The sequence below is a fragment of the Xiphophorus maculatus genome, chromosome 3, assembly GCF_002775205.1.
Source record: "Xiphophorus maculatus strain JP 163 A chromosome 3, X_maculatus-5.0-male, whole genome shotgun sequence".
Lineage (NCBI taxonomy): Eukaryota > Metazoa > Chordata > Actinopteri > Cyprinodontiformes > Poeciliidae > Xiphophorus > Xiphophorus maculatus.
This window is the reverse complement of record NC_036445.1, coordinates 27,515,748-27,542,468: the sequence shown is the minus strand read 5'-3', so window position 1 is coordinate 27,542,468 and position 26,721 is coordinate 27,515,748. Positions and strand designations below refer to the sequence as shown.

General features: G+C 40.4%; 2 protein-coding genes across 7 annotated transcripts; both read right to left on the bottom strand.

Moving 5' to 3' along the window:
• Nucleotides 1-3,264: 3,264 nt before the first annotated feature.
• Nucleotides 3,265-19,632, bottom strand: faxc (failed axon connections homolog). Of its 6 annotated transcripts, none has more exons than XR_002752575.1 (7): nucleotides 17,854-18,357; nucleotides 13,854-13,989; nucleotides 13,519-13,715; nucleotides 10,145-10,362; nucleotides 9,822-9,938; nucleotides 6,893-7,756; nucleotides 3,265-6,630 (listed from the first exon to the last, which is right to left on the bottom strand). XR_002752575.1 is itself a non-coding variant. In XM_023331471.1 (7 exons), exons 1-7 carry the CDS (start codon nucleotides 19,387-19,389, stop codon nucleotides 7,443-7,445), a joined length of 1,140 nt encoding a protein of 379 aa, XP_023187239.1. In that variant the 5' UTR covers nucleotides 19,390-19,632; the 3' UTR covers nucleotides 3,265-7,442. The 6 variants fall into 6 exon arrangements, 2 of the variants coding, with proteins under 2 accessions (XP_023187239.1, XP_005807562.1); XR_002752576.1 differs by having other exon boundaries at nucleotides 3,265-6,981; nucleotides 7,063-7,756; XR_002752577.1 differs by having other exon boundaries at nucleotides 3,265-7,187; nucleotides 7,285-7,756.
• A 388-nt stretch (nucleotides 19,633-20,020) lies between these two features.
• On the bottom strand, nucleotides 20,021-26,174 carry coq3 (coenzyme Q3, methyltransferase). Its single transcript, XM_005807511.3, has 6 exons — nucleotides 25,713-26,174; nucleotides 24,671-24,808; nucleotides 23,736-23,835; nucleotides 21,651-21,926; nucleotides 20,694-20,853; nucleotides 20,021-20,538 (listed from the first exon to the last, which is right to left on the bottom strand). The coding sequence occupies exons 1-6, from the start codon at nucleotides 25,889-25,891 to the stop codon at nucleotides 20,381-20,383; spliced, it is 1,011 nt and encodes a 336-aa protein (XP_005807568.2). The 5' UTR covers nucleotides 25,892-26,174; the 3' UTR covers nucleotides 20,021-20,380.
• Between the last annotated feature and the right edge of the window lie 547 nt (nucleotides 26,175-26,721).

Here is a 26,721-nt window from a genome sequence, read left to right as displayed (position 1 = left end):
GGGGGCTTTTCACGGTGTTCGGAGAGTGTGTGTGTGTGTGTGTGTGTGTGAGAGGGGCCTTCCATGGCCTACGTCCCACCAGAACCAGGCGGTACAGGAGGCAGATGGACAGGCCAGAGACACTGCCAGAGGGCCACAGGGGCCACAGGCCTCAGGGAGGGAGCTAAGTGAGATCAGTCTGCAAAAAAATAAATCAAAATACAAAGTGGCTACCATAAACTTTTTCAGTGTTTTGTCGCATTTCGACCACAAATTTTAAAGTATCTTAATACGACTAAATGTGATGAATAAGTAGCACATAATTACATTGCAAAAACACAATATTTTACCAATTAACTTTGGTCCAGTTCCTAGTACAAATATTTCAGTATATTTGAAATAAGACAAGACTGACTCATAAGCAACTTTTTAGCAAGAAATATGAGTTTTTTTGTTTAAAGTCGATGATTCTTAAATATTGATTCAAAAAGTTGTATTTCCATTGGCAGATTATTTCACTTATAACAAGATATTTTTCTCCTGTTATAAGTGAAATAACCTGCCGATGCAACAAGTGCTGTTTCATCAATATCAAGTAATTATTGACTTAAAAAAACTGAAAAGTTACATGTAAGTTAGTTTTGTCTTATTTCAAGTGCACTGAAATATTTGCACTAAAAACTAGACCAAAATTACCTGGTAAGATTTTGTGTTTTTGCAGTGTATCCTCTGGAAGGAATAAAAAAAAAAAACATTGTTTTTTTTTTTTTTATTCCTTCCAGAGGAATAAACATTCGGTTTTTTTACGCATAAAAATATGAAAAGTGTGTGTGTGAAAGAGAAATATAGAAATGATTTCTCTTTCTATATTTTGCATTCGTCCTCTTACTCCGATACCCCTAAATAAAATCCAGTGCAACCAAATCACTAAATTTCCCCCGTGTAAATATCGCAGGAGTATTTATAATCTCAGCATAAATACAGTGACTCTGCAAAGGCCTCAGAGGTTTGTTGGAGAACATTTGTGAAAATAAGTTGCAGAGAAATAACATAGTGAGCTTTTACAACATCTCAGTAACGTTTAATTTATCATCTGAAAAGTGGAGCCCCACAAGTCAGACGGGAGAATCTGTTGAGTTGTGGACTCAATAATCTAAGTTAAATTGAAAAATGGCAGGTAAGAAAAGTCGCATTTCCAAATCTACAGCGAAATGACATCTTACTCTCAACTGCCACCAACCATGTAACCAATTACAACTTTTTTGGCATACCTGCAGAATGTACCAATAGCTGAGGACTAACAGCAACGCCGCCACAATCCATGGCATTAGCACCATCACGCTGTGGGGTTGGTTTTCTTCATCAGCGACAGGGAAGATAGTAAGAACAGTTGAGAAAATAGAAGACACAGATTGAGCATATCAGAACGGCACAGTCCAAGTCCAGACCAAAATGCAACCAAGCATGTGCAGCAAATTAATATTAAATGTTCAGTTTGACTGAGTTTGAGGTATTTTGCAAAAATGTGTTGGGAGGGGGGGGAATTCTGTCTCTAGAAAAAAACTTACAGCTATAAGTACAGTGGAAAAGTAGTTCCTCTTAATATTCACTTACCTGGAGCTGAATACAAATGCTCTGCAAATATGATTAAAAAGAACAAAAACTCACACGCTTTTCCTTCCACTTCACGTGACACACTATTTTATGTTATCCTAAGTGGCTAAATTTCAATAAAATGCATCAAAGTTTAAGATTGTGACGTGAAACTATGGAAAAAGTTGAAGGCACTCTACAGTTTCTGTATTTAAAGGGACGGTCTCGTGCTTCCCATGCTTAATGGAGGAACTGTTGTGAAGAAGTGCTGAAGGCAGCGTCAAAAAAAGCTGGAGCTTCTTAAAGAGACAGAGGCCCAATTTTCAAGGCATTAAAATTGTAAAGTCAAATTTCTTTTAAGTCATGTTTGATATTAAAATAAGCTGCGTTTCTTTAAATAATGCATGCAAAACGCTGTCAGTATTCCGCTATTGTCAAAAATGCACAATTTCTAAATTGTAATGTTTCCATTAAATAAGAAATAACCTTGTTAACACAATAAGTCATTAAAAAACATGCCGCGTTGTGATCCTCCTACCACTTCCTGGTTGTTCTTCTTCGTGGTGTTTTGCCTGTGGCGACATCCAGTTGTTGATCATCTTAGCGCCAAACTTTTTTATCAAAAACAAAACAAAAAAGCTTTGGTAAATTGGCATTAAGAAAATGTATTTTCTAAATGTTAAATTGCGCAATTGTATGGTCAATAGAAACGCAGCCTGGAAAACACATAATGCTGCCCTCTTAAACCCAGGTAGAGCATAATGGGGCCTGTTGACAGGACGAGTAGAAAGGAACATGTCGAACTCGCGGTGTCGGAATCAGCCACCGACTCCGGCGGTCCGAGGAGCCACAGATGCTTCCCCGTTTCGTGTGTTGACTCTCCGTAATTTGTTTGCTCTAATTTGTTTTGCCGAGCCAGGGGGAGTTCTGATTTTAATTTTGCTCCGTGTGTGTTTACTCCTCTTTGTGGATCGCTGATCTGTTAAGCGTAGAGAGAAAGAGAGAGACAGTCAGAGAGAGGAGGATGGGCTGTTCGCAGAGCCAAATTAAAAAAAAAAGGAGCAGTGCAGATTGTTTTAAGCTCTGGCAACCCCGTCAGGCCCAAAGGCCTCGCTCGCAGCCTGCACCTGCTCCATCCCCCGGGAGCCTGGTTCCTGAACCGTGGCCCTCGAATCTTCTCCTCAGGCCCCCTGTAGCCCAGCCACCTCAACCCCTCCACATCTCTCCTCTCCTCCTCACTGAAAATGATTTCTCTTTCTATATTTCACTCCTTTCATTCCCTCTCTCCTCTTCCCCCTGTGACTCCCAACAATCCCTCCATCCCCAGCTTTGGCTTTTTTTTTCACCCTCTCTCTCTCCACTCTACCACCTGCTCCTCCTCTTATCCCTCCTTTCACTTTTTGCTCCTGGTTACTCCTGCATTTGCCCCTGCTGAACTTTGTCTTCCCCCACGGCCCCTAGTTCCCTTCTTTTCACCTTCAGTAAATCTCTGCTGCTATTGGCTCACCCTCCAGCAGCTGGTAGGTCCCCTTGGCACCTGAATGATTGGAACTTGTTTGCCTGTTTGACAACACAATCAGACACAGAAAATACAACCAGAAATATGACAATTAGGGATATAAAAAAAAAGTAACATCTGCCTTACCATCTTTACTCCCTCAGGAGATTAAAAAAAAAAATCTTAACAAGACGTTTAAAATTGTCACAGCTAGGCTTTATTGAAATCCTCCAGTCGCCCCACTCTTTATGACTGCACAGCCACAGGTAGTTGGATGAGTCAGTCAGACATACAGCAGGATACACATTGTCACACAATATTTACATTACACCGGCATTAATTGCTATGACATTTCTCCAAAAACAAGACATCTAGTTTTAATATGGCTTGATTAAATCTGTCTAACTGTACGGTTTGTGGTGACTGGATTGATCAGGTCAGACAAGACAACATGTAGGAAACAGAACCTTAAAGTCCAAGAACCGAGCTCTGAGCTAAAGCCATTCGAATACCTAGCCAGCCTTCAGGCTATTTAAAGGTCCGGTGACATGAAAAAATAATTAATTTCAGTGCCCAGCTACTAAAACTGACCATTTCTGTCGCAGACCAATGAAGATGAGTGGAATTTTGTTATATGTCATTTACACAACTGTTTTAAACGGAAATATGAGTACGTGATCTAGTTTTAAAAAAAAGAAAACGCTTCAAGTATTTTTAGAACCATAATTTGTCTCTTTTGGGGTATAGAAATATTCGTACCTTCTTTTCAACCAGCTAACTGGCAGTGTGCAGTCTGGTGGCGTTGGGCCAGCTCTACATTAATTTATGGTCCAAACAGCCAGAGAAAACACGTCATTTCAGTCGTTCCTTTATCCAGCGAAAAAGGACTTTAAAACGTTGAAACAATGACATTTTAGCAGCTTTTTTGTAAAACATTTAACCGCCCTTATTCCACCGTAATGGGGCAGGGATTATGGGGGTAGGAACCAAGTTCGAGACGAGGCGTGGGGCTCTGTGCGCTCGCTCTAATCACACCACTGCGCACGCGACGCCACAAATTTTAGCACTTTTTTTTTGGTAAGTATCACGATTATTGGCAGAAAACCAAGAACGGGGGTCGAGCTCGGGACGGACGAGTCGAGGTTTGTGGTTTCTGTATGCGGGTCGCCGCTCCAACCAGCCGCCACGTGATGCCGCAAATTTAAGCACATTTGAAACTTTTTAAGAACCTTCACGTCGGTAAATGGCCCCTTGCTTCGGCGGAGGGGGGGGGCCATAGGGTTAACGCTAACTTTCTAATTATTTCCAGTTTTGTACAGAAACCTCGAGCAGCGCATCTTCCTGTTTGGTTGCCAAACGCTCAGTTGGTGCGCTTTACCAGCCAGGCACCGGCTTAATTGGCGAGTCATTTGTTTTGGAGCAACCATCGTACATGGGGTTTCGGTTTTCCCTCTGCTGAATGAGCGGCCTGCTGCTTCTAGGAGGGATGCTAATGAGAGCAGTGATACTGAACCAAAACAAAACAGAGAGGTCGTGTCACTGGAAAAAAAAAAAAAAAGAAGTGATATGCAGATAGCTTTTGACAAACTTGTCATTTCAGAAAGAGTTATTTTTCTTTGCCTTTTTTTTTTTAACCCAATATACAAGCTTCTCACTTTTTGTAACAGCGTTACTCTGAGAAATCATTCATCTGGTGACGACTGTTCCAGACAATTCAGAGCAGCAGAAGGTGTAAAAAAGAAGTGACAAATAAAATTCCACTCATCTCATTTGTTTTATGGAGGTCTATAAACCACTATGTGTGGGAAATGTATTCTCCAGTTTGACCGATTTTAAATACAGAAGTGTACATATTTATTGGTAAACAGTGGTAAAGATGTGTGAACAGCCCTAAAATTAATTATTGTATTGCAGTGGAATAATTTTACACAGAAAAAAGTCAGGATAGTCCAATTAAAAATGTAATTGTGTTTATTAAAATCAAACTTGTGGGAGCCCCTAACAATCCTTTTGACATAAATGTAGCTGAAGCTTTTTAAAATAGATTTATTTTTAGTTGTTTCGTTGACTTTCTAGGAACTTCTTAATAGTCCAGAACTTTCTGTTTTCCTGGGATGTCCATGTGATTTGACACAGGAATCTGTTGCTTTAAGCCCAAAAAAAAAAAACCTTGTCCAACCATCACAAATATAAACATATGGTTTACTTAACTTCAGTAGTACTACTAAAACACTCTGAAGCGTTGTGTTTTCTGTCAGACAAGACGATGACTGATCTTTTCAGCATAAAATAATAAGTCACTTGTTTATTTCTGGCATAAATGCAGGATAAAAAGAAATGCAGACAACGATCTCAAGCCCATTATTAGGTACGGTAGAGGACATGTGATGCTGAGTCTGCTTGTCTTCCAAAGGGCCTGGGAATCTTGTTAAGAGTGCCAGGCAACGTCAAGTCATTAAAATATCGGGAGATTTTACATGACAATCTGCTGGACTGTAATGGGAAATAGAAAAAAAAATAAAACCCAGAATGGACCATCTAGGCATATTGTTGAAAGAGACCAAAGATCTCTCTGTTCATGCCAACTTCATTAGATTTAACAAGACAAGACTAATATTTATTTCCAATGTTGGATTTCCCCTCATCTTTAATTAACAGCTGGAAGAAAAAAAATGGTAATGTGAAATGATGGTAAAGCGAGGAAAGATGAATTCATTTTAAGGCTTTTCACTCATCTTTACCAGCGGTAGCAACAAATGTATCCACATGTCTACTACTAGTTTCATGTTGTGTAATCATTTTTACATCCAACAAGTTGCCTTGTTGAGCTCTTCTACCTGAACGCTCCCCAGATACTTCTGGTCCATGTTTTTACTCGGACGCTTCTCATCCAGCGACTTTTGGTTTGAAATCTTGTCTCAGTTCATAAAGAGCTTTTCATGAACTGTCTCACTGATGACATTCACGCAGGGTAACATTCACATCCACACAGCTAACAGGAGCGATGCATCCTCCCTCACTGAATCATCATTACTAGGACCTCTTTAGTTTCCCATATTACATGCATCATAGCATTTCTTTTTGGCCTTCACAGCAGATTTTCCTTTAACATAAAGTGAAAAAAATAATTCCACTAGTGCAAAAATAATACATCTCTGACAGCAATAAGAAAACAAAAGCATAATAAAAAATATATATTTGTAAACATAAACTCATTAGAAAAAAAATCTAATGGCACTGTTAATAAATTATGATAGAACAAAAGAAAATGACTAATGTCACCACTTCATAAATATTCTGAGCACTAAGGCTGATTTGTTGCTGTGTGCTCAGTTTCAGTTTGCAGTTACGCTTCACCCACACACAACACCTACACGCTGCATGACAAGTCACCAATGAATAGGAATTACAATGTCAGGAATGAAGGACAAATGCTTTGTAGCAGTAAATAACTCGTGTCTCCTGCCGAAGTCTGCTCGGTGTTACAGCAAAGGAAGGGCAAAAGGGATGTCTTAGGCCGCCATCTAGTGGTCGAATATGGCTCTGACACATCAAATGAGCTGAAATTATAATAAAGAAATGAATAAAATTGAAGCTTAAACATAAAGTGCATGTAAATAATTACTCAAAATAAAATCTGGCAACTGATACAGGCACAAATTCTTTCTTCTGCTCTCAATCCAATAAACCTGCGACTAGACCTGGGTTAGAGATGATGAAGTCATAGACCTCCTTCCCCGGTGTTTAATCAGATTTCAACAATACACAGCAGCATAAAGGAAATGACACTAGGATCTGTGACGGACGAGAAGTGGCACTCACTGTTGTCTGTGTTTACTATTCAGCACACGGATGGTAAACAGCAGAGACACGGCAGCTGTTCCCTTTTGAGCCACATGATCAATCTGCACCTGTTGGAATGGATTTACGCATTTTTGACACATGGCAGGGTGGTGATTAGTTGCATCATCTCGTAGCAAGTGAAGTGCCACCTGTCACGTCTGCAACACTTCCTCCTCCGTCGCAGCGCTTCTCATGAGATCCGATGTTTGGTTTGTGTAACTTTTGCACCGGTGACTTCTGGATCTGAGGACGAGACAAATAAGGCAAAGAGGAACTGCCAACGCGACAGTTCGGATGGTAAGGAAGGGGACGAACGGGTACGCTATACGTGTTATTATGAGGTTTACTTTGTATCCTCTGCATATACACACCCAGTCTGTTGGGGGAAGTTGGAATTAGTGAGTGGAGACGCTGGACTAGTTTCTCCAGATGTGCAAAGCGTCATCTGGACAGGTTGTAGCTGGCTGTAGCTGCCTGCCGCGTCCGCTGTTCCGCTTCCCTGTTAAATCCCGCTCTTACCGGTCACAACTCAAACCTCCAGGTCTGGCATAATCTCCTCTTTGAGCTGAATGTCGTTTTCGGAGCCCGTCCCCACGTCCGAGTCAAAAAGCGAGTGATCCGACTCGGGGGAGGGTGTGTGTGTCTGTCTGGTGGACTGGCTGCTGTCACTGTCATCCAGAGTGTCAGTCCTGGAGAACAGGCCAAAGTCCAGCAGGCCTGCAGGGGTGCTACTACTGCTCTCACTGTCTCCGTCGTAATAAAGGTCCTCCACCTCCACGAACCACTCAGGCCAGAACTTCCTTCGCATCCGCTCACAGAACATGGCCAAGTTGATCAGCTCTCCTGAGAAGACATTAACCACAGATACGGTGTTTCAGAGCAAGAGTTACAAAGTCTGGTTTAAGGACTTTCGTCTTGTTCATTTCACAACTTTTAAAGGGGACGTACTATGCAAAATTCACATTTTACACATTTTTGTACTTCAAGTTGGGTCTCAACTGCTTCTAAAAAGAGTCCAAGCACTTAAAAAAAAAAACGGCTAGGTGTTTTTTGGCAATAAGTCGATCTTGGTACCACATCTCGGAGCAATAAATAATTCAGGAATTGGAATCTTACTGTATTCAGTCGTTTCTTGTTCCTCTGGATGCTTTTTTTGACTGAGCAACTGCTACTATTTTTAAAGGTGTGGATGTGTGGTTTATTTCTGCTTTATTGTTTGATTCTGAATGGAAACATGTCAGAGAAAACAAGAAGACAAGACAGGGGCAAAGTTTCACTTTCTAGATTAAAGCATATTACATGTTAAGATGGCCCAGTCAAAGTTCAGACCTAAAGCAAACTGGGAATCTGTGTCAAGCCTTGATAGTTGATGCTCACAGAAGCGCTCCATGAACTTTAATTGTTATACTGATCCTTTAACTTCTGTATCTACACAGAGATAATTTTAGAGATTCACATGTCAAGTACATTGCTTTTTAAAGATCTGGTTGTAAAAGTTTTGTTTCTCTCATCATTAGGAGAAATTAATGCCCTTGTGACAGAGAGCTATTTTAGTATTTTTTTGTCACATTCTAATTAGAAAAAGTGATTTATTATTTTCCTACCAGATGAAGTTTAAGGATTAAACACCAAAGTGCTCAAAACTTCTTCTGTTGAGCAAAAGACCACTGCCATCTTGTGGTCAAACGTAAAACATCATTAAATATTCCTCAGGATTTCCTAAAGTCATAGAAAACCATTTGCATAAACCAGCTTCATTGTATCTTTACCCTTCAAATGGCTATATTAATTGGCCACTTTTGCAGTTGTATGGATTATTAGAGCTAATCAGCTCAATTCAGAGGACAAGTTTACATACATAGAGGTTTGATTAGACTAAAAGACAAAACTCAGAACAAAACATCCAGGACAAAGCATTATTTATGTTTTGTTTAAAAAAAACAAAAAAACAAAACTAAAATAAGGTTAAACAGGTGGTGAATCTGTGTGAATCTTTTATATGTGTTTTACTCTAGAATAAGCTGTAAATAATGAAGCTGCTGTATCAGATCTTAGGGTCTCTGGTTTGACAGATCCTACTCCCACACCTTTTTCATTTCAAAATTTCACACTTTTCCTGACTAAAATCTCAAAAAGTTATTTTTTAAAATCGTATTTATAACATTTGTGTAACATTGCCTTCATTAGGTTTTATTATGTGCGTATCAAATTTAAAAGCTAAAGTTCTTAATTGGTTATTTTTTTCAGATTGGTGTGAATCAATATTTATTTAAACTTAACCTGTGGTGGAAAAGGCAAAACACTGGTCCTGAATGATAATGACTGATATACAGTATATATTCATACAAGTTTGTCTTGATGACCATTTATCTATCAAATACCTTTTAGTTGACCTACTTTGACACAAGTAGTGATATACTTCTTACCCCTATAAAGTATCGGAGTACCCTATATTATATAGGGACATAAGCTTCTAACCAATTTTATGTAACAAGCCAACACAAAGTAATTTACAATCAAGTTCTACAGAGTGCTGCTGATGACCTAATGACAGATTAAGGAGTGTTGGAACAGTGGCACATCTAAAATACATCTGAGGGCTGCAGTTTCACCCCTGTGGGTTAGATCAAAGCATATTTGTGTCTAACAGCGGCCCAGTCAAAGCCCAAGTTTAATTTAAAGAACTGTGGCAAGACTTGAAAATTGCTGTTCCCAAAAGCTCTCCCTTTCTGCTGACTCAGTGGAGTGACACGCAAATGCAGGCCAAACTTTGATTTTTATTTGTAAAACCTTTCAAAAACCATCGATTATCTTCTTTGGGTCAGTTAAAAAGAACAGCGATAAAATACAACTAAAGTTTGTGGTTGCAATGCGACAAAATGTGAAAAGGTGCTGGAAGGACTCCAACCTTTGATGAGTTGCTCTGGCCGGGTCCCGGGCAGAGTCCACATAGCCTGAGCCAGATGGCCGAACACTGTGGCATCTAACGTTGACATCTTGGAGCCCATAAAGTATTTCTTATCTCCTACATGACAAAACAACAGACACGTGAAATCCAGAGATTTTACAGCATGAGCTCAGCTGCTCCATTGCCATAAAATCAAGTCATCACGTGTCACCATTTTATCTTTATCCTAATTAAGGATTGGGCCGGTTACTTTCCAGCCAACTTCTCTCTCACTGATCATGATGATGCTGATGATAAAGGAGCTGATGATTTCCTGCTCCTACCCAGCAGAGTGGCCAGCGTCCTCATGTCCTTCTCCATCAGCGTGTAGACCTCCTCCTTGGAGAAACGGCCGATGCCGTGGCCGTACATCTCTCTGCGCACCATGCTGCCATTCAGGTGGCTCAGCAGCCATTTCAGCGTGTCGCTCAGAGGACCGTTCATCGCCAGCAGCTTCTGGGTTTCTTCCACGTTGTCCACCCACTGGCAGTATGCTATTGTCCTGAGGGAACACACGGAGTAACTACAGTTGAAAATATCAATGAGAATCAAAAACTGCTCTGCCTCAACTTTGAGTTCACTGCAGTAATAGGAATCTCATGTTAAGGTAAAGAATTCCACCGGTAATTTTTTTTAAAAAAACATTGAACAAAAGACCAGGGGAGATGTTGTAATCTCTATTAGAACTATCCCCTAGATGGATTCCATTCTTTTTTTATTTTCTATTTTATCTCATATTTAGTATTTCTTAAATGTACTTCTAATAATATGCTTGCAGAGGAATAAGTGTTAAGTGTATTAACATAGCAGAGAAGGAGAAGGTAGTTGTTGATGGCTTTTGTTGCATGCCCTAACAGGGTTAATTTACAATTTATCTTAAATCTCACAATGTTTGCTTCTCACTGCTGGATTTGGCAAATCGTGTGCATCTAACATTAAAGTTTCACCGATTGCAGTTTTGCCATCGTACCGCATAGCTACTTAAAAATAAAAAAAACAAAGGTATGGAGTGAGAGGAGAAAATGATTACAACGGCTCTAGAGGAAACTGGATAAAACAGGAAAGGTCACACCACCAGTTTTGACGTATTTCAGATGTCTAAAACCAAAAACTAATCAACCATATAGTCAACATTTTTTAAAAGAAGAATGCATGCAACTTTGGGTGAGATTTGACTTTTTATTTTATTGGAGTAAATCTGATAGATTTGGTACAATAATAATACTAATGCAGAGTGGTGTTTTGCTAATGTTGTGCAGCTCTGATGGAAAAACCGTAAAGAGTTGTTTCAGTTTATAATAATAATAATAATAATAATAGTGTGCTTTAACCAGAGATCCTGCCTCTGTGTCTACACAAAGTTCAGTCTAATTAAAAGAAGTGCACCACTATCAGTCACATTTCTCTCTGCTGCCTGCCAGCTCTCTTCATCTTATCAGCTCCTTATCCTGCCTGCTACTCGTTATGTACTTGAGACCAAGCTGAAAGATGGCAAAAAAAAAAAAAGTGACAACGGGTGACAAGCATTAACATTTTACTGAGGAGAAAACATTTAAAACAAAAACATCTTCACATTGCAGCTTATCATCTTCTCTTAAAGAAAAGGAAACTAAACAAGTTGAACTAAAACAATAAATCGATTATCCTGATTTCAAGTTAGAATTTGTCTCAAACCACCGTTACTATAAACTGTGTTGTGCGTGTGTAAGAACAAACAGACCTAACTCAGTTCTCCAACTAGAGTCGTCTATATGTTTGTGTCTATCACAGAGTTACATTAACACAACTGCTAGAAGAGTGACTGCTTTTTAGTGCTTATATCCCATTTGATACACTTATTTTTATCCATTTTTTAGATCAAGCTCTGTGTGCATGCAGTCACTTAATGTTTCAGTTGCTTTGCTCCCTGAAAATTCAATATTTATTATGAAACAGGCTGGTGGAGAGAAGGTTTTTTTTTTTTTTTGCTGGACTGAACCTGACCAGTGAGTCAAAGTTACAATGTACGATTTTTCTAATCAGTAAACACTCCATATGTAAACGCTACCAGGTCACACTGAAAAAAAGAAACGCACCTGCTAACCAGGCTATTATAACAGAGTGAGACTGTTGGTTATTTTCACGTAGCTTTTTCATAAAAATGACTGATGTTTATCGTGTAGCTACCACAGTAATCATGCTAAGTGCTAATACAGGATGCTAAAGTTACCTTTGAATTTAAACTCATAATAATTGTGTATTTGTTTTATACAAACAACATACTAAAATGTCACCTCACCAACTAAAGTAAATAATTACATTAATGCCAGAAACGGTAGAAAAACAAATATTTTTAATGCAAATTATTTTAGTTCTTTCACATAATCTGCAATCAGCAAAAAGAGGTCAAGGTTTTACAGAAAAACATAAATCAGGAATCAACTCAAAATCTCTGGTTGGTAAATCTCTAGTCAGCTCTTTGAAGTCTCTTAAACAATTTTGTACTATGATGAGCTTCAACCTATCAGTTCATCTACAAAATCTGAAGCCTGATGTCAAACTCCCTTTTGTAAAGAGACGGAAGAGGTCCAAATGTCCTGCAGCACTCCTTCTATATAATGTGTATGACTGGTTCCTTGACACAAATTCAATCAAAGACTCTGACTGCACACTGACGCTTGTATCTGATATCCCAAAGACAGACGCAGCTTTGTTAAAATAAAAATAAAAACTGTTCGATGTGTGAGATGTTAGCGAGTGTACAGTCACCTAAAGCGACTGCTTTCTAAAAAGGCTTCCAGTACATGAATACCTTCCATAAAACACATACTAATAATAAAAATCCCCAGCAGCGGTTGTGTGGTATTTAAGAGCAACATGCGAGCTGCGGCCTCTGGGGCTCAGGAAACAGCCCACTGATGCTTGCCTGCATCTCATCACGTAACGAGCAACAAGCTGTCACAGTGCCCTTCATCAATAATTCAGCCCACAGGTCTAAATGTGGGTCTAAATGTGGCAGGTGGATGTAGTGGCACAGAAAGCAGTCAGTGGGGAGGAAGGAGTGGGTTACAAGACTGACCTCAGCTAATGCTGTGAGGAATCCACTGAGTGTGGGGTTAAAACAAGATTTTTCTGGATGCTGTTGTCCTGATGTTATCAAAGGGATGGAAATGAAACAGCAGGTAAAAGCATTGTGTGTGTAGGGGATGAGAGGTGGAAGATGGATGTTGCTTTTAGGTAATGGAAAACAACCTGTGTGTGTGTTGGAAGAGGGGTGAAAACAATTTCCTAGAAGCAGAAGTAGCCTGCGTTTGTTCCAGTCGATCTGGTGTGACTCAACTCGCCATCAAATCAGGAACCTTCAGGGCCGGATCAGCCCATAGAAACATGAAGAGTATTATGCTTAAGTAAAGCTAGAGGGCAGGTCAGGAAACAAACCTTTTTTGCTGTTGTTGTTTTTTTATCAGAATGATAAAGAGGACATTATGTAGCTAAAATAATGTCTAAATATCAGTAGATGTTTTTCTATTGTCTCCAGAGTGGAAAATATCAATATGTTTGTATTCAGTGGCAAAAAGCTTACATTACCGAGGAAGAACGAAAGATTTCTTGTCGCTCAAATAATATCAACCTGTCTAAGAGAATGTTCTGTGAGCGTTTCTGTGGGTCACCCCCTTACCAGTAGAGGTGCTCCTCAACCATCTTGGTGACTGCTCTGGACACGGCTATTTCTTGTGGGGTCAAGTTCTTGTTCAAGTTGACACCCAGTTTCTCCTCCAGAAAGTCTACGATGAACTCTGACCCTGACACCTGCTCATGGTTGTACTCGATCCACGGCATCTTTCCCTGCGGCGACAGCTTCCCGTCAAAGTAGTTCTGCAGGTGATCAAAACAAAAAAAAAAATAGATGTACTCGGGTATATTCAGTCCTTCGTCATTGGTACTCAGGCTTTATTTTGAACTCACTTTCTCTAAGGATGATCAAATACAGCAACTGTGGAGAGTCTCTGTTACCTGGTAAGGCAGATCCAACATGCGCAGGTACGTCTCTATTTTGAGGCAGAAGGGGGAGAGGCTGGGGATGCCGTTCTTTGGTCTGGAGAACTGATGGAGGATGATGGCATCTTTAGAATCCAACTCCTGCTCCTTCCTATTCACACAGAGAGGCAGAACACAAATAATTAAAAGTATGCATTTAATAAAGTTAATTTTTATTCTATTTAATTCATTATTTTGAGCTCATCATTAATGAAATGGCAGTTTCTTTCAATGAATTGATTCGTACGAATATATTTTGTCACCTGGTTTAAGCTTTACACAGAAAGGACTCTGAGTTATCAGTCTGAGATGTTCAGCACTTGAAGAGATAATTTATTCATGGAGGGTCATGGAGGGTCATGGAGCGATAGGCATTTTAAGCTAGGTTGAAAATATAGCTGATATGCCGCTGTCCTGCTCCAGTGTATCAGCTGAGCAGCATCAAGGGCTTGTGAAGGACCTGAATGTGTAAAGTAAATGAGTCGTTTTCCCCCAGCTCAGAGCAAACATAACGATCTGATCTGAGGCCTGCAGCCTGGAAACACTTAGTGGTGTGCTCATTTGTAAGAAGAAGAAAACTTCATGAGGGGGGAAAGGAGAAATCAATCACATTTTCCCTCATTTTCCTGCTCACATCACAATATTCAATCAAGCAACTGTTAATTTGGTTCCTCCAACAGGACGACTTCCCAATTTTTCTTCAGAGCTTAAATAATAAAACGCAGTACACGAAATAGCTTTGGTATGCAAGGCAAGACAAAAGCAGGCATGGGCTTGTTTTAGATTTGATTGAAATAATGACCTTGAGTAAAAACACAAAGGTTACACTGCGTTATTGCACTGGCACCACCAAGGGGAGAATTTGTTGGAGTTAAAAAAGTTTATACAAGCAGTCAATCACAGTGAATTGCTGACAGTTCAGCATCCACATTAATATCAAATAAATGACGTAGTAAAGTGACGTCACTTTACTACATCCTCATCACAGTAATGATGAGGATGTAAGTGAGGACTTATTTTATTTTCTTTTTTTACCACCATTTGGTACCACTCATTACCAGTTGGTGGCGGTAATGCTCCATTAAGCTATTCACCAACTGGGATTGAACAAAAAAGTAGAAGAAAAACCAATTACAGTTCCTAGAAGACAGCTTAACGTATACTTTTGACTTCTAAACATGGAGCGTAATGTGGAATCCAATCAATTTTGGTCTCATCTGATCAGTAGTGGACTGCCGTCTCCAGATGTGGCTAATTCCAGGTCTTTCTGAAGCTCTTCACAAATAGTCCTTGGCTCTTGGACAACTTAGTAGTTTAGAAAGTGTTCTGTAACCAGTGGTTGCAAAGGTCTTGAGAGAACTCATTATTTTTGCCAATTATGAGAAGTTTCTTGTGCGACATTGTGGTAATCAGACCCAGGGGTCATGACTGCTTTCTAATTACGGATAGATTTCAACTGGTGTCGTGGCATTCCTTGCATCCTGGTAACCCTGTTTCTTCACATGCTCAATATCTTTTCCCAGTGGAGTTTTTCCCCACATCAACTGCACCTTTAGAAATACATTTACTTGGAAATTTGGTGATTTGTTCGCTGATTAACATTTGTTATTTTGGTTTTAGAATTTAGCACAAACTTGAGCTAAATTCTACAATAAATATAAAAAAAATGTAGTAGTACTTTTCAAGTAAACATGGAGAGTTTTGTTCCTTTTTGCCATTCTGTTCTTCAAAGTATCAATGAGATTCCAAATTGCGGTTTTAAAAACAGTCATTTCTCAATAGGATTGACAGACCTTATTTCTAGTTTTCTCTAGTTTCGCTTTTCATGGCTGGACAGGCTGTGTTTAGCTCAATGCAATCTTGTTTTTTATTTAATTTTTAACTACAACTGTATAATTTCTATTTTTTGTATTTTTAGTATTGCCATTGTATACATGTGTGTTTCCATTTGCCATGCGATGGAATGGCATCACTATTGGAAAGTATTCTATTCCAGTGATGGCCCATAATTGGCTTTTCAGTGTGACATGTTTCTTGCAAATGTTGAGTCATGTTTCTGCCCATCTGTTGTTCTATCATTGTATTATCACAGAAATTCTCAATTAAAAGCTACTTTCTTTGTCACAAATATATATTTTTTTCTTTAGATGAATTATATCAGTGTCACTTCAAAATCATGGAACAGTTCCCAGAATCTGCTTTGTGTGCAGACTGACCTCTCTTTAGTTATTGATTTGTGTAGCATAGGGCTGTCTGCTGCTGTGTCCTCACATCTCCCCAGCTCAGCAGTGCGGGACACACATGAGATGCTCTTCTCTGTCCTTGAACTGCTTCTTTGCCTAGTTTGCTCGCAACTACAAAAATCCTTTATGTTCAGCATTTGTTTCGGCAAACTTCAATCTATCATTGGACTCTGTCCTGTTTGTCCCTATTTTTGCAAAATGATGACAAAGATTTCAATGGCGGCTGGCTGTTAGTGATTGCTCTTGTGGATCAGATTTGCAGGACAAGTGCAGTCATATACATTGGAAAACCGACTGCACTCGTTTTTTTTTGTTTTTTATTCCTGTATTCTGAAGATTTGTGTTTGGCCTGCAAGTTCCCCTTTTTGCAGCTGTTCCACTTTAATTGCAATTGCCGATAGTTGCCAACAAGCTGTAGCCACACAGGCTGTCTGGTACCTTTAGAGAGGAATTTTTAAAAATCACCCTCTATTGATTCAATAGAGGGGATTCAATGAAAATAGAGGATTCAATGAAAACTATTTTTTTTATATATAGGAAATGTTTCCTGTGAAATGTGTTACAGTTGTTCAATGAGGGTCTTAAAACTGCAAAGCAATCCTGCATTTTGTACTCAGGCTGGTGTTTGTTTTAGAGCAAGCCTCCAAACTGTTTCCTCTATTTAATTCTAGGAAAAACACATTTCAATAAACTTCAAGGTTTTTAAACATGCTTTACAAGCTATTATGTTGAGCTGTATTTTATCTACTTTTAGCCTGACGTTTGAATGAAAAAAAGGAAATATGTTTATTTACTATGAAGTAAACAAAATTAATTATCACTGTTATATGCAGTTCTATATCCTGCATACTGAGGTGCTGAATCTCCATTTGTCAAAGTTATGAGTGGCTCATAAATCGCTGTCCACACACTTATGGTGCTGAAAGCACTCCAAATACTCTGAGAAACTTCAACCTTGATATATTACAGTATTAAATGCACCGTCAGCATCCTTTGCTTTGAAATTTTGTTCATGCAAAGAAGGAGATGAAATGAAGAAATGAAGAACTACCTCAGACTTCTTATTTTTTTTAACAGGAAGTATCCCAGTGAGCAGGGTAATCTAAGATGGTTTATTGCTGCCACTGCCAACAAACACGTCACTTGGTACAAACAGATGATTCCGGGAGGCTGCATAGCCGACATCAGCAGCCTGCACGTGATTCAGCAGCGGCTTCAAACACAGCTTACAGGAGATGGGAGGGGGGAGCGAAAGCACAAACTATCAGGCCACTGTAACAGGATGTACTTACTGCCCGGCACTGGGCTGCTCCAAATATATAATCCCTCTCCTGTCAGGCACGCATTGCTGCTCTGACAATAGTCCAGTGTACTGCGATTGGAGATGCTGGAAATAAAATTTTACTGAGGGTCTTCTCTGTTGTTTTCATAAGCATCTGCGGTATCTATTCATTGCAGATGCATGTATGACAGGCAAGGTTTACTGTGGAGCTCCAGAGTTTACACTCACTCACAACCGACCTATGACTCTGGACTTAATGTTTTTTATTTTCTCCAAACATGTCTTGTCCTTAGTAGGAGGAAACAGTACTTAAGTGTTCTTGTAACATCCATCTATGTGTGATACCATTTAACATTGTTATAAAACCCAATCAATCCCGATTGTGGGATTTTAAACACTGACTGGTGAATGATAATAAAAACAAGACAGTCCAGGTCGCGTGCCCACCTACCTGATGGCGAGCAGCTCGTGCAGTAGGTAGGCTGCAGCAGCCAGCAGGGCCCCCCCGGTGATGTAGAGGGTCTTCTTCCACCAGGACTCCGAGCCCAGAGCCGACATGATGCCGCCGTAGTCCTGCAGGGGAAAGGCGATGATGTAGCCATACAAAGACTGCTGCTGCTCGGAGCCGCACAGCCCGAGCGGCAGGCTATGATTCCGCCCCAGTTCCACCACGCACGGCCGGGAGGAGGCGAAGCCAGCAGCCCAGTGCATCCTCCCACCTTCGGTTACAACCACCCGGCTTCCTGCCAGCTGCGGTCCCCGTTCGGCTTCATCCAAGCGCCCAGCGGGTTACCCTACGGCATGGCGGCGGCGGGACTGCTAGCTGTTCATCCAGAAAGCTGTCTGGAGTAAACATTGCCGCTTCTTTTTCCTAGGAAGATGCTCAGCGCCCCGCTCACCTCCCTCTGCGGCTCCTACAAAGCATTGTTACGCATACTGCAAAAACAGCAGCGCTACTTCCGGTTGTATTTTTCTAAATAATGGCCACGGCTAAGGTTAGTTGAGGGTTTCACAATGCTCCGATCTACTAATACTCCTTTCATTAAATATGCAGGCTAGTCACAAAAAAACAACAACAAATAAATAAATCTAATGAAGGCGCGCGATGACGCAGGGTTAAAGCGCGCGACCCATGTACGGAGGCCGTAGTCCTCAACGCGACAGTCACAGGTTCGAATCCCGGCCGGTTGACGAACGTCTTCCCCAATTCTCACAACTCACTTTCCTGTCGACTCATTGTCAAATTACTATCCTGAAAACCTAAGACATAATAACAATAGACCAGCGCAGGTGAAGGGCCTTATGGTGCGTTCACACCAAACGCCTTTTGAGCGCCAGGAGGGTCTGATTTGCACTCAAGGTTTATGTGGATTCTCGTCGTTGCGGCGCGTTTCGAGTGTCTAGCGCGGCGCGATTTGAACCGGACGCGCCTGACGCTGAAAATGCGTTTGGTGTGAACGCACCAACAGTACAGTGTTTTAGATGCGTGTAACGCGCTTGGCGTGAACGCACCATTTCTTACTTAACAGCTGGCTATTTCACGCTCCAAAATATCATAAAAACAATTTCTTTTACTTTGTAACAACATAGTGACGTCATTTCCGCTGTGGAGGTGTTACATTCTGTCACCTTGATGTAGCTTTCCTATTGTCTGATGGGGTCACCCCGCCCTGACGAGCCTCCAGCAGCATCCCAGTGAAAACAGTAATAAACGTACGTCACATTGAAAGAACTTCCCAATAACATAAAAGTAACCGATAAAAACGCTAATAAAGCATAATTTACTTACATTTACGAAATTGATAAACTTAAATGCTATAGTGTTGCCTTTTGTAACACCGTTTTTAAACATGCTCAAAGGAGAACAAAGTACAGGAAGGCTGCTGTGACAAAAGTTAAAATATAAAGTAGGAGCAAATATCACTAGAAACTGACAAAGTTTTCCACTCACTCTGGAACAACCTCGAAAGTGAACGAGGACGGTCATACTGACGGCTTAATCCAGCAGGAGCAGCCGAGTTGGGAATTTGTTTGTTGGGCATGCCGAGCACAGGAGGACAGGAGGCAACTTCGAGGAAAACGACCCTGGAGCTCAACAGTTAGACGCCATACTCCAAAATGTCCCGCTCCTGTCCTCCGCCTGGTGTCTGCGTCCACGTCAAGGAGACCGACGAAACGGGTGAACTAATTGTAGACCTTTAATCTTTAAGGCGTTTAGCGCTGCTATGGCGACTGTGCAGTCGCGCGCCTTCTGGGAACGTGCACATTAACAGCGCGAGCTTTTGTTATTCTTCACAGCTGGAGGTTAGACAGCGAAAAGAATAGTTAGCCTTGTGGGCTCATTAATATGAAATAGAATAAGTGATATTTCTTATTAACAGGTAGTCACTGTTGTGTCCTTGGAGTCATTAGAACATTAGTCAATGTTGAGAATAAGTCAAACATGACTTGTTCTCTGCTGCGGGGACATTCTGTGTTACATAATATCTCCATAGAAAACCCATTATAATCCCAGAGGAAGCGACCGCCTCCCCCTCTGAATGGGCTTAGAAGCTAAATACGGAAACTGGGTAGCCATGTTTTTATTAGCAGACAAAAATAAAAATAATTCCAAGATGTATAACAGTGAAAAGGTACATTTTAATAGAGGAAGATGCATTTTGAGAAACATTCACTGGTGCAGAATGGCATATGATGAAAATAACGATATGCTCTGACACAGAAGTCTTAGAATTACTCCAAGGCAAGCTTCTTTCCATACATCGACCACATTAACATTTTGACTAAATCTCATGTCTTAATGACTAGTGCACACAGGTCATTCTATACCAAGTCTGTCTTTAATCCTTGAATAATCTCAGTCTCTAATTGGTGTTTCACAGCTGATCCTAGGGACACCTAGAGTCCAGCTACACACCTCAATCCCTGTTTTCTTTTCTTTCTTTTTTTTAAACAAAGTGGTTCAGCTGTGTGCGGCTTCATCGTGGCCCCCCCAGGGGAGTGCTGCCATCCTCAGATTCATCATCCTGCTTGACAGCATGGAGGGCATAGTTGATTTCAGTGTTGCTTGTCCAGCTCCAGGCTCCAGAGATCGGGTTGTACAGCATTCCTTGGACAGACTGCACCAAGAAACCATCTGAGAAGGGAGAGGAAGGCAAAAGAGACAAACCTTTACCATACAAAGTAATAAGAATAAAATATTTGGGTAACATGCAGACAAGTGGTTAACATCTGTATGGGGTCTTAGTCGGTACTTTTCCCTCTTTTTTTTTTTGTACATTTGAGACTCACTGGACTCCAGGAGGCGCTCCAGCTCCACCGGGCTGACGAACTTCTCCCAGTCGTGTGTCCCTCTGGGAACGATGTGCAGCAGCTGCTCGGCAACGACGATGGCCAGCGCATACGACAGGTTGGTTTTATTTAGAGTGGTGATGAAGAGCGAGCCTCCGGGCTGCACAGAGAAGAGGACCTCACGGGCTTAGATCAGAAAATTCTGACGTTTCTGGATTGTAATGCACCAAAACATAGAGGCGTAATAAGCTACTGTATTTTCTGCCACACGTTGAGACACGTCTGATTCATTCCGCCAGAGAAAGTGAAACTTTCTGCAGGTAACGGGAAAGATGACTAGAGTATAGCAAATGCTTGATTTAGAAAATGCTGCCAGGTTTTTTGACATTTCAAAGTTAATGTAAATACCTACATAATACATACACAAAGACATATTTTTTTAAATTTTATTTTACAGTTTAAAAAAATGATTAGGATTCAGTCCTAGTCATTTCAGATTAGGACTGAAATGATTAATCCGATTAGTCGTTTATTGAAATCATAACCAACTACTTTAGTAATCGATTAATTGTTAACTAGAGTCCAAACAAGCGTGCACTAAAGGAATTCTATTTTCTTGCATTGTAGGCAATAAAATGTTTATTTTATTATTTTTTTTTAAATAATTATTTGTTTATTGTATTGTTATTGCATTTTTAGTATCGTAGAAAATAAGCTTAAATAACAAATGTGAAGAATGTGGCAAACTTTTAAGATTCGATTAATCGTCACAATAATTGGTGGAATAATCGATTACTAATATAGCGATAATATAATCGCTAGCTGCAGCTCTATCTGAGATAAGAAGTCAACAGCGGTACCATACGCACACCGTGGGCGCTCAGGCGAACGTGTGTTACCATAGCGATGTAAACGGCTAGAGAAGTAAAACGACACAAACGCATAGAGACGACGCACCTTCAGAACGCGACTGCAGCAGATGGCGAAAGTGTCCAAGTCGGCCAGATGCTCCACCACTTCAGACGCCACGACGGCGTCGAACTGGGTGACCCCCTGCTCCGGCTGCGGCTGCTGCTGCGCCTCCCCTCCGCCGGCGAGCTCCTCCAGGGTGCAGGCCCGGTAGGACACCCGGTCGCGGACGTCCGGGTCGTGAGCCGCGTGCAGCTGGGCGATGCGGACGCTGCCTTCTACTGGATCTATACCCAATACGGTGGCTCCCAGGCGCCCCAGTGGCTGTAGAGGAGAGGGGGTTGGGGGAGAAAATAAAAACAAAAAAAACATCAGTTGGAAGTTTCAAACCAAATGATTTTATTGAAGAAAAACATTATTATGACCAGAATTTGGCCTTGTGTTAACATTGTTCCAAAGATTTAGTCTTCCGATTCCTAAGAAACAACAGAGTTCATATAATAACTGCTGCCCCGTTTATGGGGATAATATTAGCATTTTTTTTTTGTGACAAAACACCACAAAATCTGGAAAGTATTCATCTCTTGGGCACCTTACACTGATGATTATGAACGTTATGTTGAAACAGAGCCAATTGTTTGCAAATTATAGGCAATGTGCTAAGAGAACAATTAGTTTTCTCAATAAAAACATTAAAAAACTGTCACATTTGGGAAAGTGTCAAATGTAAGGCCTGTCATTATCAATTTTGCTGTCGAAGTTATTGTGAAAAACGATACATCATCATTTTGAGACCACTCTCGAGCAATTCATTTTACAAATGCACAATTTTAAACTGTAAACAAACCTGTTCCTCAAAAAATAAATAGCGATTGTCAGGATGGAAATTATTGAGCTAATTTTAGTTTATGTGATTAATTACGCAATTGCAACAGGTTTATGTTCAGTCCATTATTAACCACAGAAAATGATTGCTATAGTGTGTAAAGCAAACGAACAACAGATCGCATATCTGTGTTTTCACCTGCCTTCTAAGCTTTGTAGCTTAAAACATATTTTTAAGGCTAAACAATATATTTGCCTTAAAAATTGAACAGTGAGTGTGACAGGCAATGTTCTTACATTACGCCAGGCCAGATAAACTCTTGGGAGTAAACAAAAAAACAGACAGATTCTGTATAGAAAAGTCACTTTTAGAGACTTTTAGCTGCTTCCACTCAGCCTGGGTTTGTAGGATTTACATACTCTGACTCACTTATATTAAGTAAATAGTCCACACCTCTGAGATTCCCCTGTTCAAAGTTGGAGTGATAATAATTACAATTGCCTCACGAACGGTCAGTGGTCATGATTTAACAATGAGAAAGGAGACTAAAGAAAAATAACAGCACTCAGGAGAGTTCCAAAGCAAAAAACACTGCTGACCAAAAAAAGAAAGGAAAAAAAAAAAAACATCTCACATTTCCAGAACTGTTGATAAAATATTCTGTTGAGAAAAAAGTGGAACCATGAATTCAGCTCTCTATTTGGACAATCCTGTTATGTTAGGTGTTGACTACACTGCCCTCTTGTGGAGAGATGCAAATATTTGCCCAGGAGGCTCCATTCATTCATTCACCCTCCCCACGTCTGATCCACTCTGATGGGCAACGCAACCCGACACACAGTAAACATGTATGATCCTAACATGGCCTTATATGGGCGCGTTTGCGAGTCTCCATAAATATGACAGGATGTGCCCTACGGAGGCCTGATTTTGTCATCCCAGATCACACGACCGAGCTGGTTATGTCCTCCGTTCAGAACACAGCTGTCCAGCCATCAGCAATAACAAACAGATAAACAACAGTGGACGACTGGATGTCCAGTCCACCACACCGCGACCAGTTAGACCACAAGAGAGTAGAGCCGGGACGACACCGGAGTGCGTGTTTTCACATGCGGATTGGAGTCGGCTGCCACCGAAACGTGAATGAAAAGCTTCAAAGCGACAGAGAAAAAAAAAGAAAAAAAAACAGCAAAGTAGACAGATACTACAGAGCAGGATGTGTCTCGATGTCTCTGTGCCTCACTGCGTTGCTCCCCCAAACAGAGAGGGGAGAAGAAGAAGAAGAAAAAAAAAAAGATCTTCACCTCTGAGAGCAGGCCTCCGCCACAACCCACATCCAGGATTCTCAGTCCTGCCAGCGGTTGTCCGGGGTGACGCTCTCTCTGCGCATTCAACAGATTATCCCTGAAAAGATGGCAGAGCCGTCAAAAGTCTCGCATTCAGATTTGCTGTAGACCAGAAAAGTTTTCTTTCAATCTGGATAAAAATGAGCACAAGCTGTCAATAAGTCAAGAAATTTAAGACTTTGTAAAATCTTTTTTTTTAATGCCATTTTGAATACGAGACAGAAAAAACTAAATCGAGGGAATAGCTGTGGGATGATGACGCATTACAGAACAAAAGTAGAGTAAACAAATGTCCACCCAACTAGCGATAAATTTGCACTTGCCAATGATAGATGTAAAAAAAGCTATTTAGCTAGCAAGGATATTTTAGCAGCTAGTTGGTGGTAGCCTCAACCGCTTCGAGTCAGAGAATGCAATAAAGATGACTCTTTTGCATGACAGAAAACTACGAGATTAAATAGTCCTGCCATCCCAAAATGTAACACCTCAGACTGACATATTTAACGCCAACTTCCTTTATTTAAAAAAAAATGAATTTAAGACATCTTAAGGCCTTAATGTTAGATACATAAATTTAAGACTTTTTAAGGATAAGCGGACACCCTGTAAGAAGCAGGAAACCCAAGATTCAAAATACTTTTTAGTTGTATTTCAAAGTGTAAAACCCAAATACAACTTAAGAACTGGAACAAAGCAAGTCCGTGTACAAGTTCACTACACTTTTCTCATTTTGTTCCATGCGGTGCTGGCAGACAGGGGATGAATACAAATGCACATCACACATTTTTCTTTTCATTCCACAATTATGTTGATCTTCTACGCATACACATGTTTTTTAAAAACGTCTGCAAAAAAACAAACCACTAACCAAACCGAAAGAGTGACAGACTCACCGTACAAAAGGCACCCTGAGGTCATTCATGGCATGAAGGGCAGCAAACTCTCCCTCTTCATCCCACCACTTGTTGGCCAGCAGCTGGAACCTCTTCACCTCACCGGGGTCCACAGTGGTGTGGACGGCTGACCTAACGCTGTACATGGTTCAGTGGTCATCATCATGTCAAACAAAAAGATATTAAATGTAGCTTTTGAGTTTCATTTTACAGCAGCGTGAACTCGATGCTGTTACTTCTCAATGCTGCATTGATCTGCATTTAGAAATATAGAACAGATTTTATTTTATTTTACAGGAACAGTCTGCTGGGTTTCCTTATATATAAAGCTTTTAAAAACTAATTTGAATATTAAACTGAACTTGACTGCATTGTTTGGTAACTGGGATCTATTGGAGTACATCTATGGTTCGATTGAATTGACTTTTTGTTAACTGGTTTGTGAATTGGCACCATGTAATTAAACTGAATTTAGTTAAGTAGAATATAATATGTCTTAAAAATATACTTTTTAAATTAACAAATAAATTTAGCTAGTAATGAGGTTAATGCACCCTTTCCATTGGGAGGCAGGGAGAGAAAATTTATTTGTAATCAAGATAATAAAAAAATTGAATTGTTTTTGGAAAATTCTATGTTATTTGGGATCATTTTAAGTAGATTTTTCATTGAAAATTTTAAACAATTAGCAAATGTATTAGCATTAGTTTATGACCAGTTGACTACTAAAACAGGCTGGTGAAAGGTGTCCTGAGTTTGGTAGCATATGGAGGACTGGCCGGGCAAAAAGCGGGGTGCGCACTGGTAATGTTAATATAATCCGATGGAAAAAATCTTAATTGTCTAATAACAGTCATAATCAACTACAATTGTATTGGCTAAATTGCTACATATACAACCAGCTTCGGCTTTTTGTTAGGATAACCAAAAAATCATCGGAAAGCTCACTGGACGTCATTGTTTTTCACGCGGACGCCGCACACCAGAGGCTCAGGTGGTCATCAAACCTCCCACCCTCGGCTGGCTCGGTTCTGGTAAGTACCCGGTCTGGTGCATCCCTGCACAGGCGCTCCTCCGCTGCCGCAGTGTCCGCTGCTTACACACCGCAGCCCAGCTGAATCCGCTCCTAGCCGCCGCTCTCTGGAAGGCACCGCGGGCGGAGGTCGCTTCAAGGCCCTTCAACCCGAACATGAGACTTGTGCCAAACTTGTTGCAGTACATCTCCCTGCAGTCGTCAGCTGTGCGACACCTTCTTGTTTGTTTCCTTCTTCTTCTTCTACTACCAGGTTTTAATGGCCTCGCGGTTGGCAAACCGCACCACAGTGCATTATCGCCACCAACTTGCAAGGAGTGCGAAATAAGATAACATAAAAATATAATTTCCAACCCTCTTCTGAATTTTGAAACAACAATCTTCCTTTCTTATCTTCAAATTGTTTCTGGCATTTTTCTTTAATTTTCCTTTGAATAAGGCTTTTTTTCTTCTTTGGCTGTCTGGTCGGAGCTGTGGGCGTCAACACGTCTCTACCGCCACCTTCTGGATGTGATAGTCACCCAGGTTGGTATATTTTCCAGTTTTACATATTTTCTTCACGTTTTCCATTTTGAGTAAGTTTTATTATTAGGTTGTAAAGTACCTTTTGCTCTCAGAGTGGACACCTTTACTATTGTGAACTGCCATTTAATAACGCCAGTTCAGAAATTTCCATGCATTTTTTTTTATAATTGAAATGCATAATACAGTAATGCAGTGTTGTACAAACATGACAAAAACTTGGAATTGATTTTGTTCTAACACACTTCACATTATAACCTAATATGGTCTTATTTTTCTTTTGGTGTTACAATTCAACACAAATATTTTCTTTATCTTTTTGAAACCCATCATTAGTTATTGAACAGTCATGTTCCTGTTTTGGCCGGGAAACTATCGTCTTTAACCCTTTTCCTCTCTGTTCCTGTATTATAACAATAGCTGCCACCTCTCCGACGGTAGTTTTGGGGGTCAACTGATGAGTAATCCCTGGAATCTTGGTTCACATCCCCAGGCC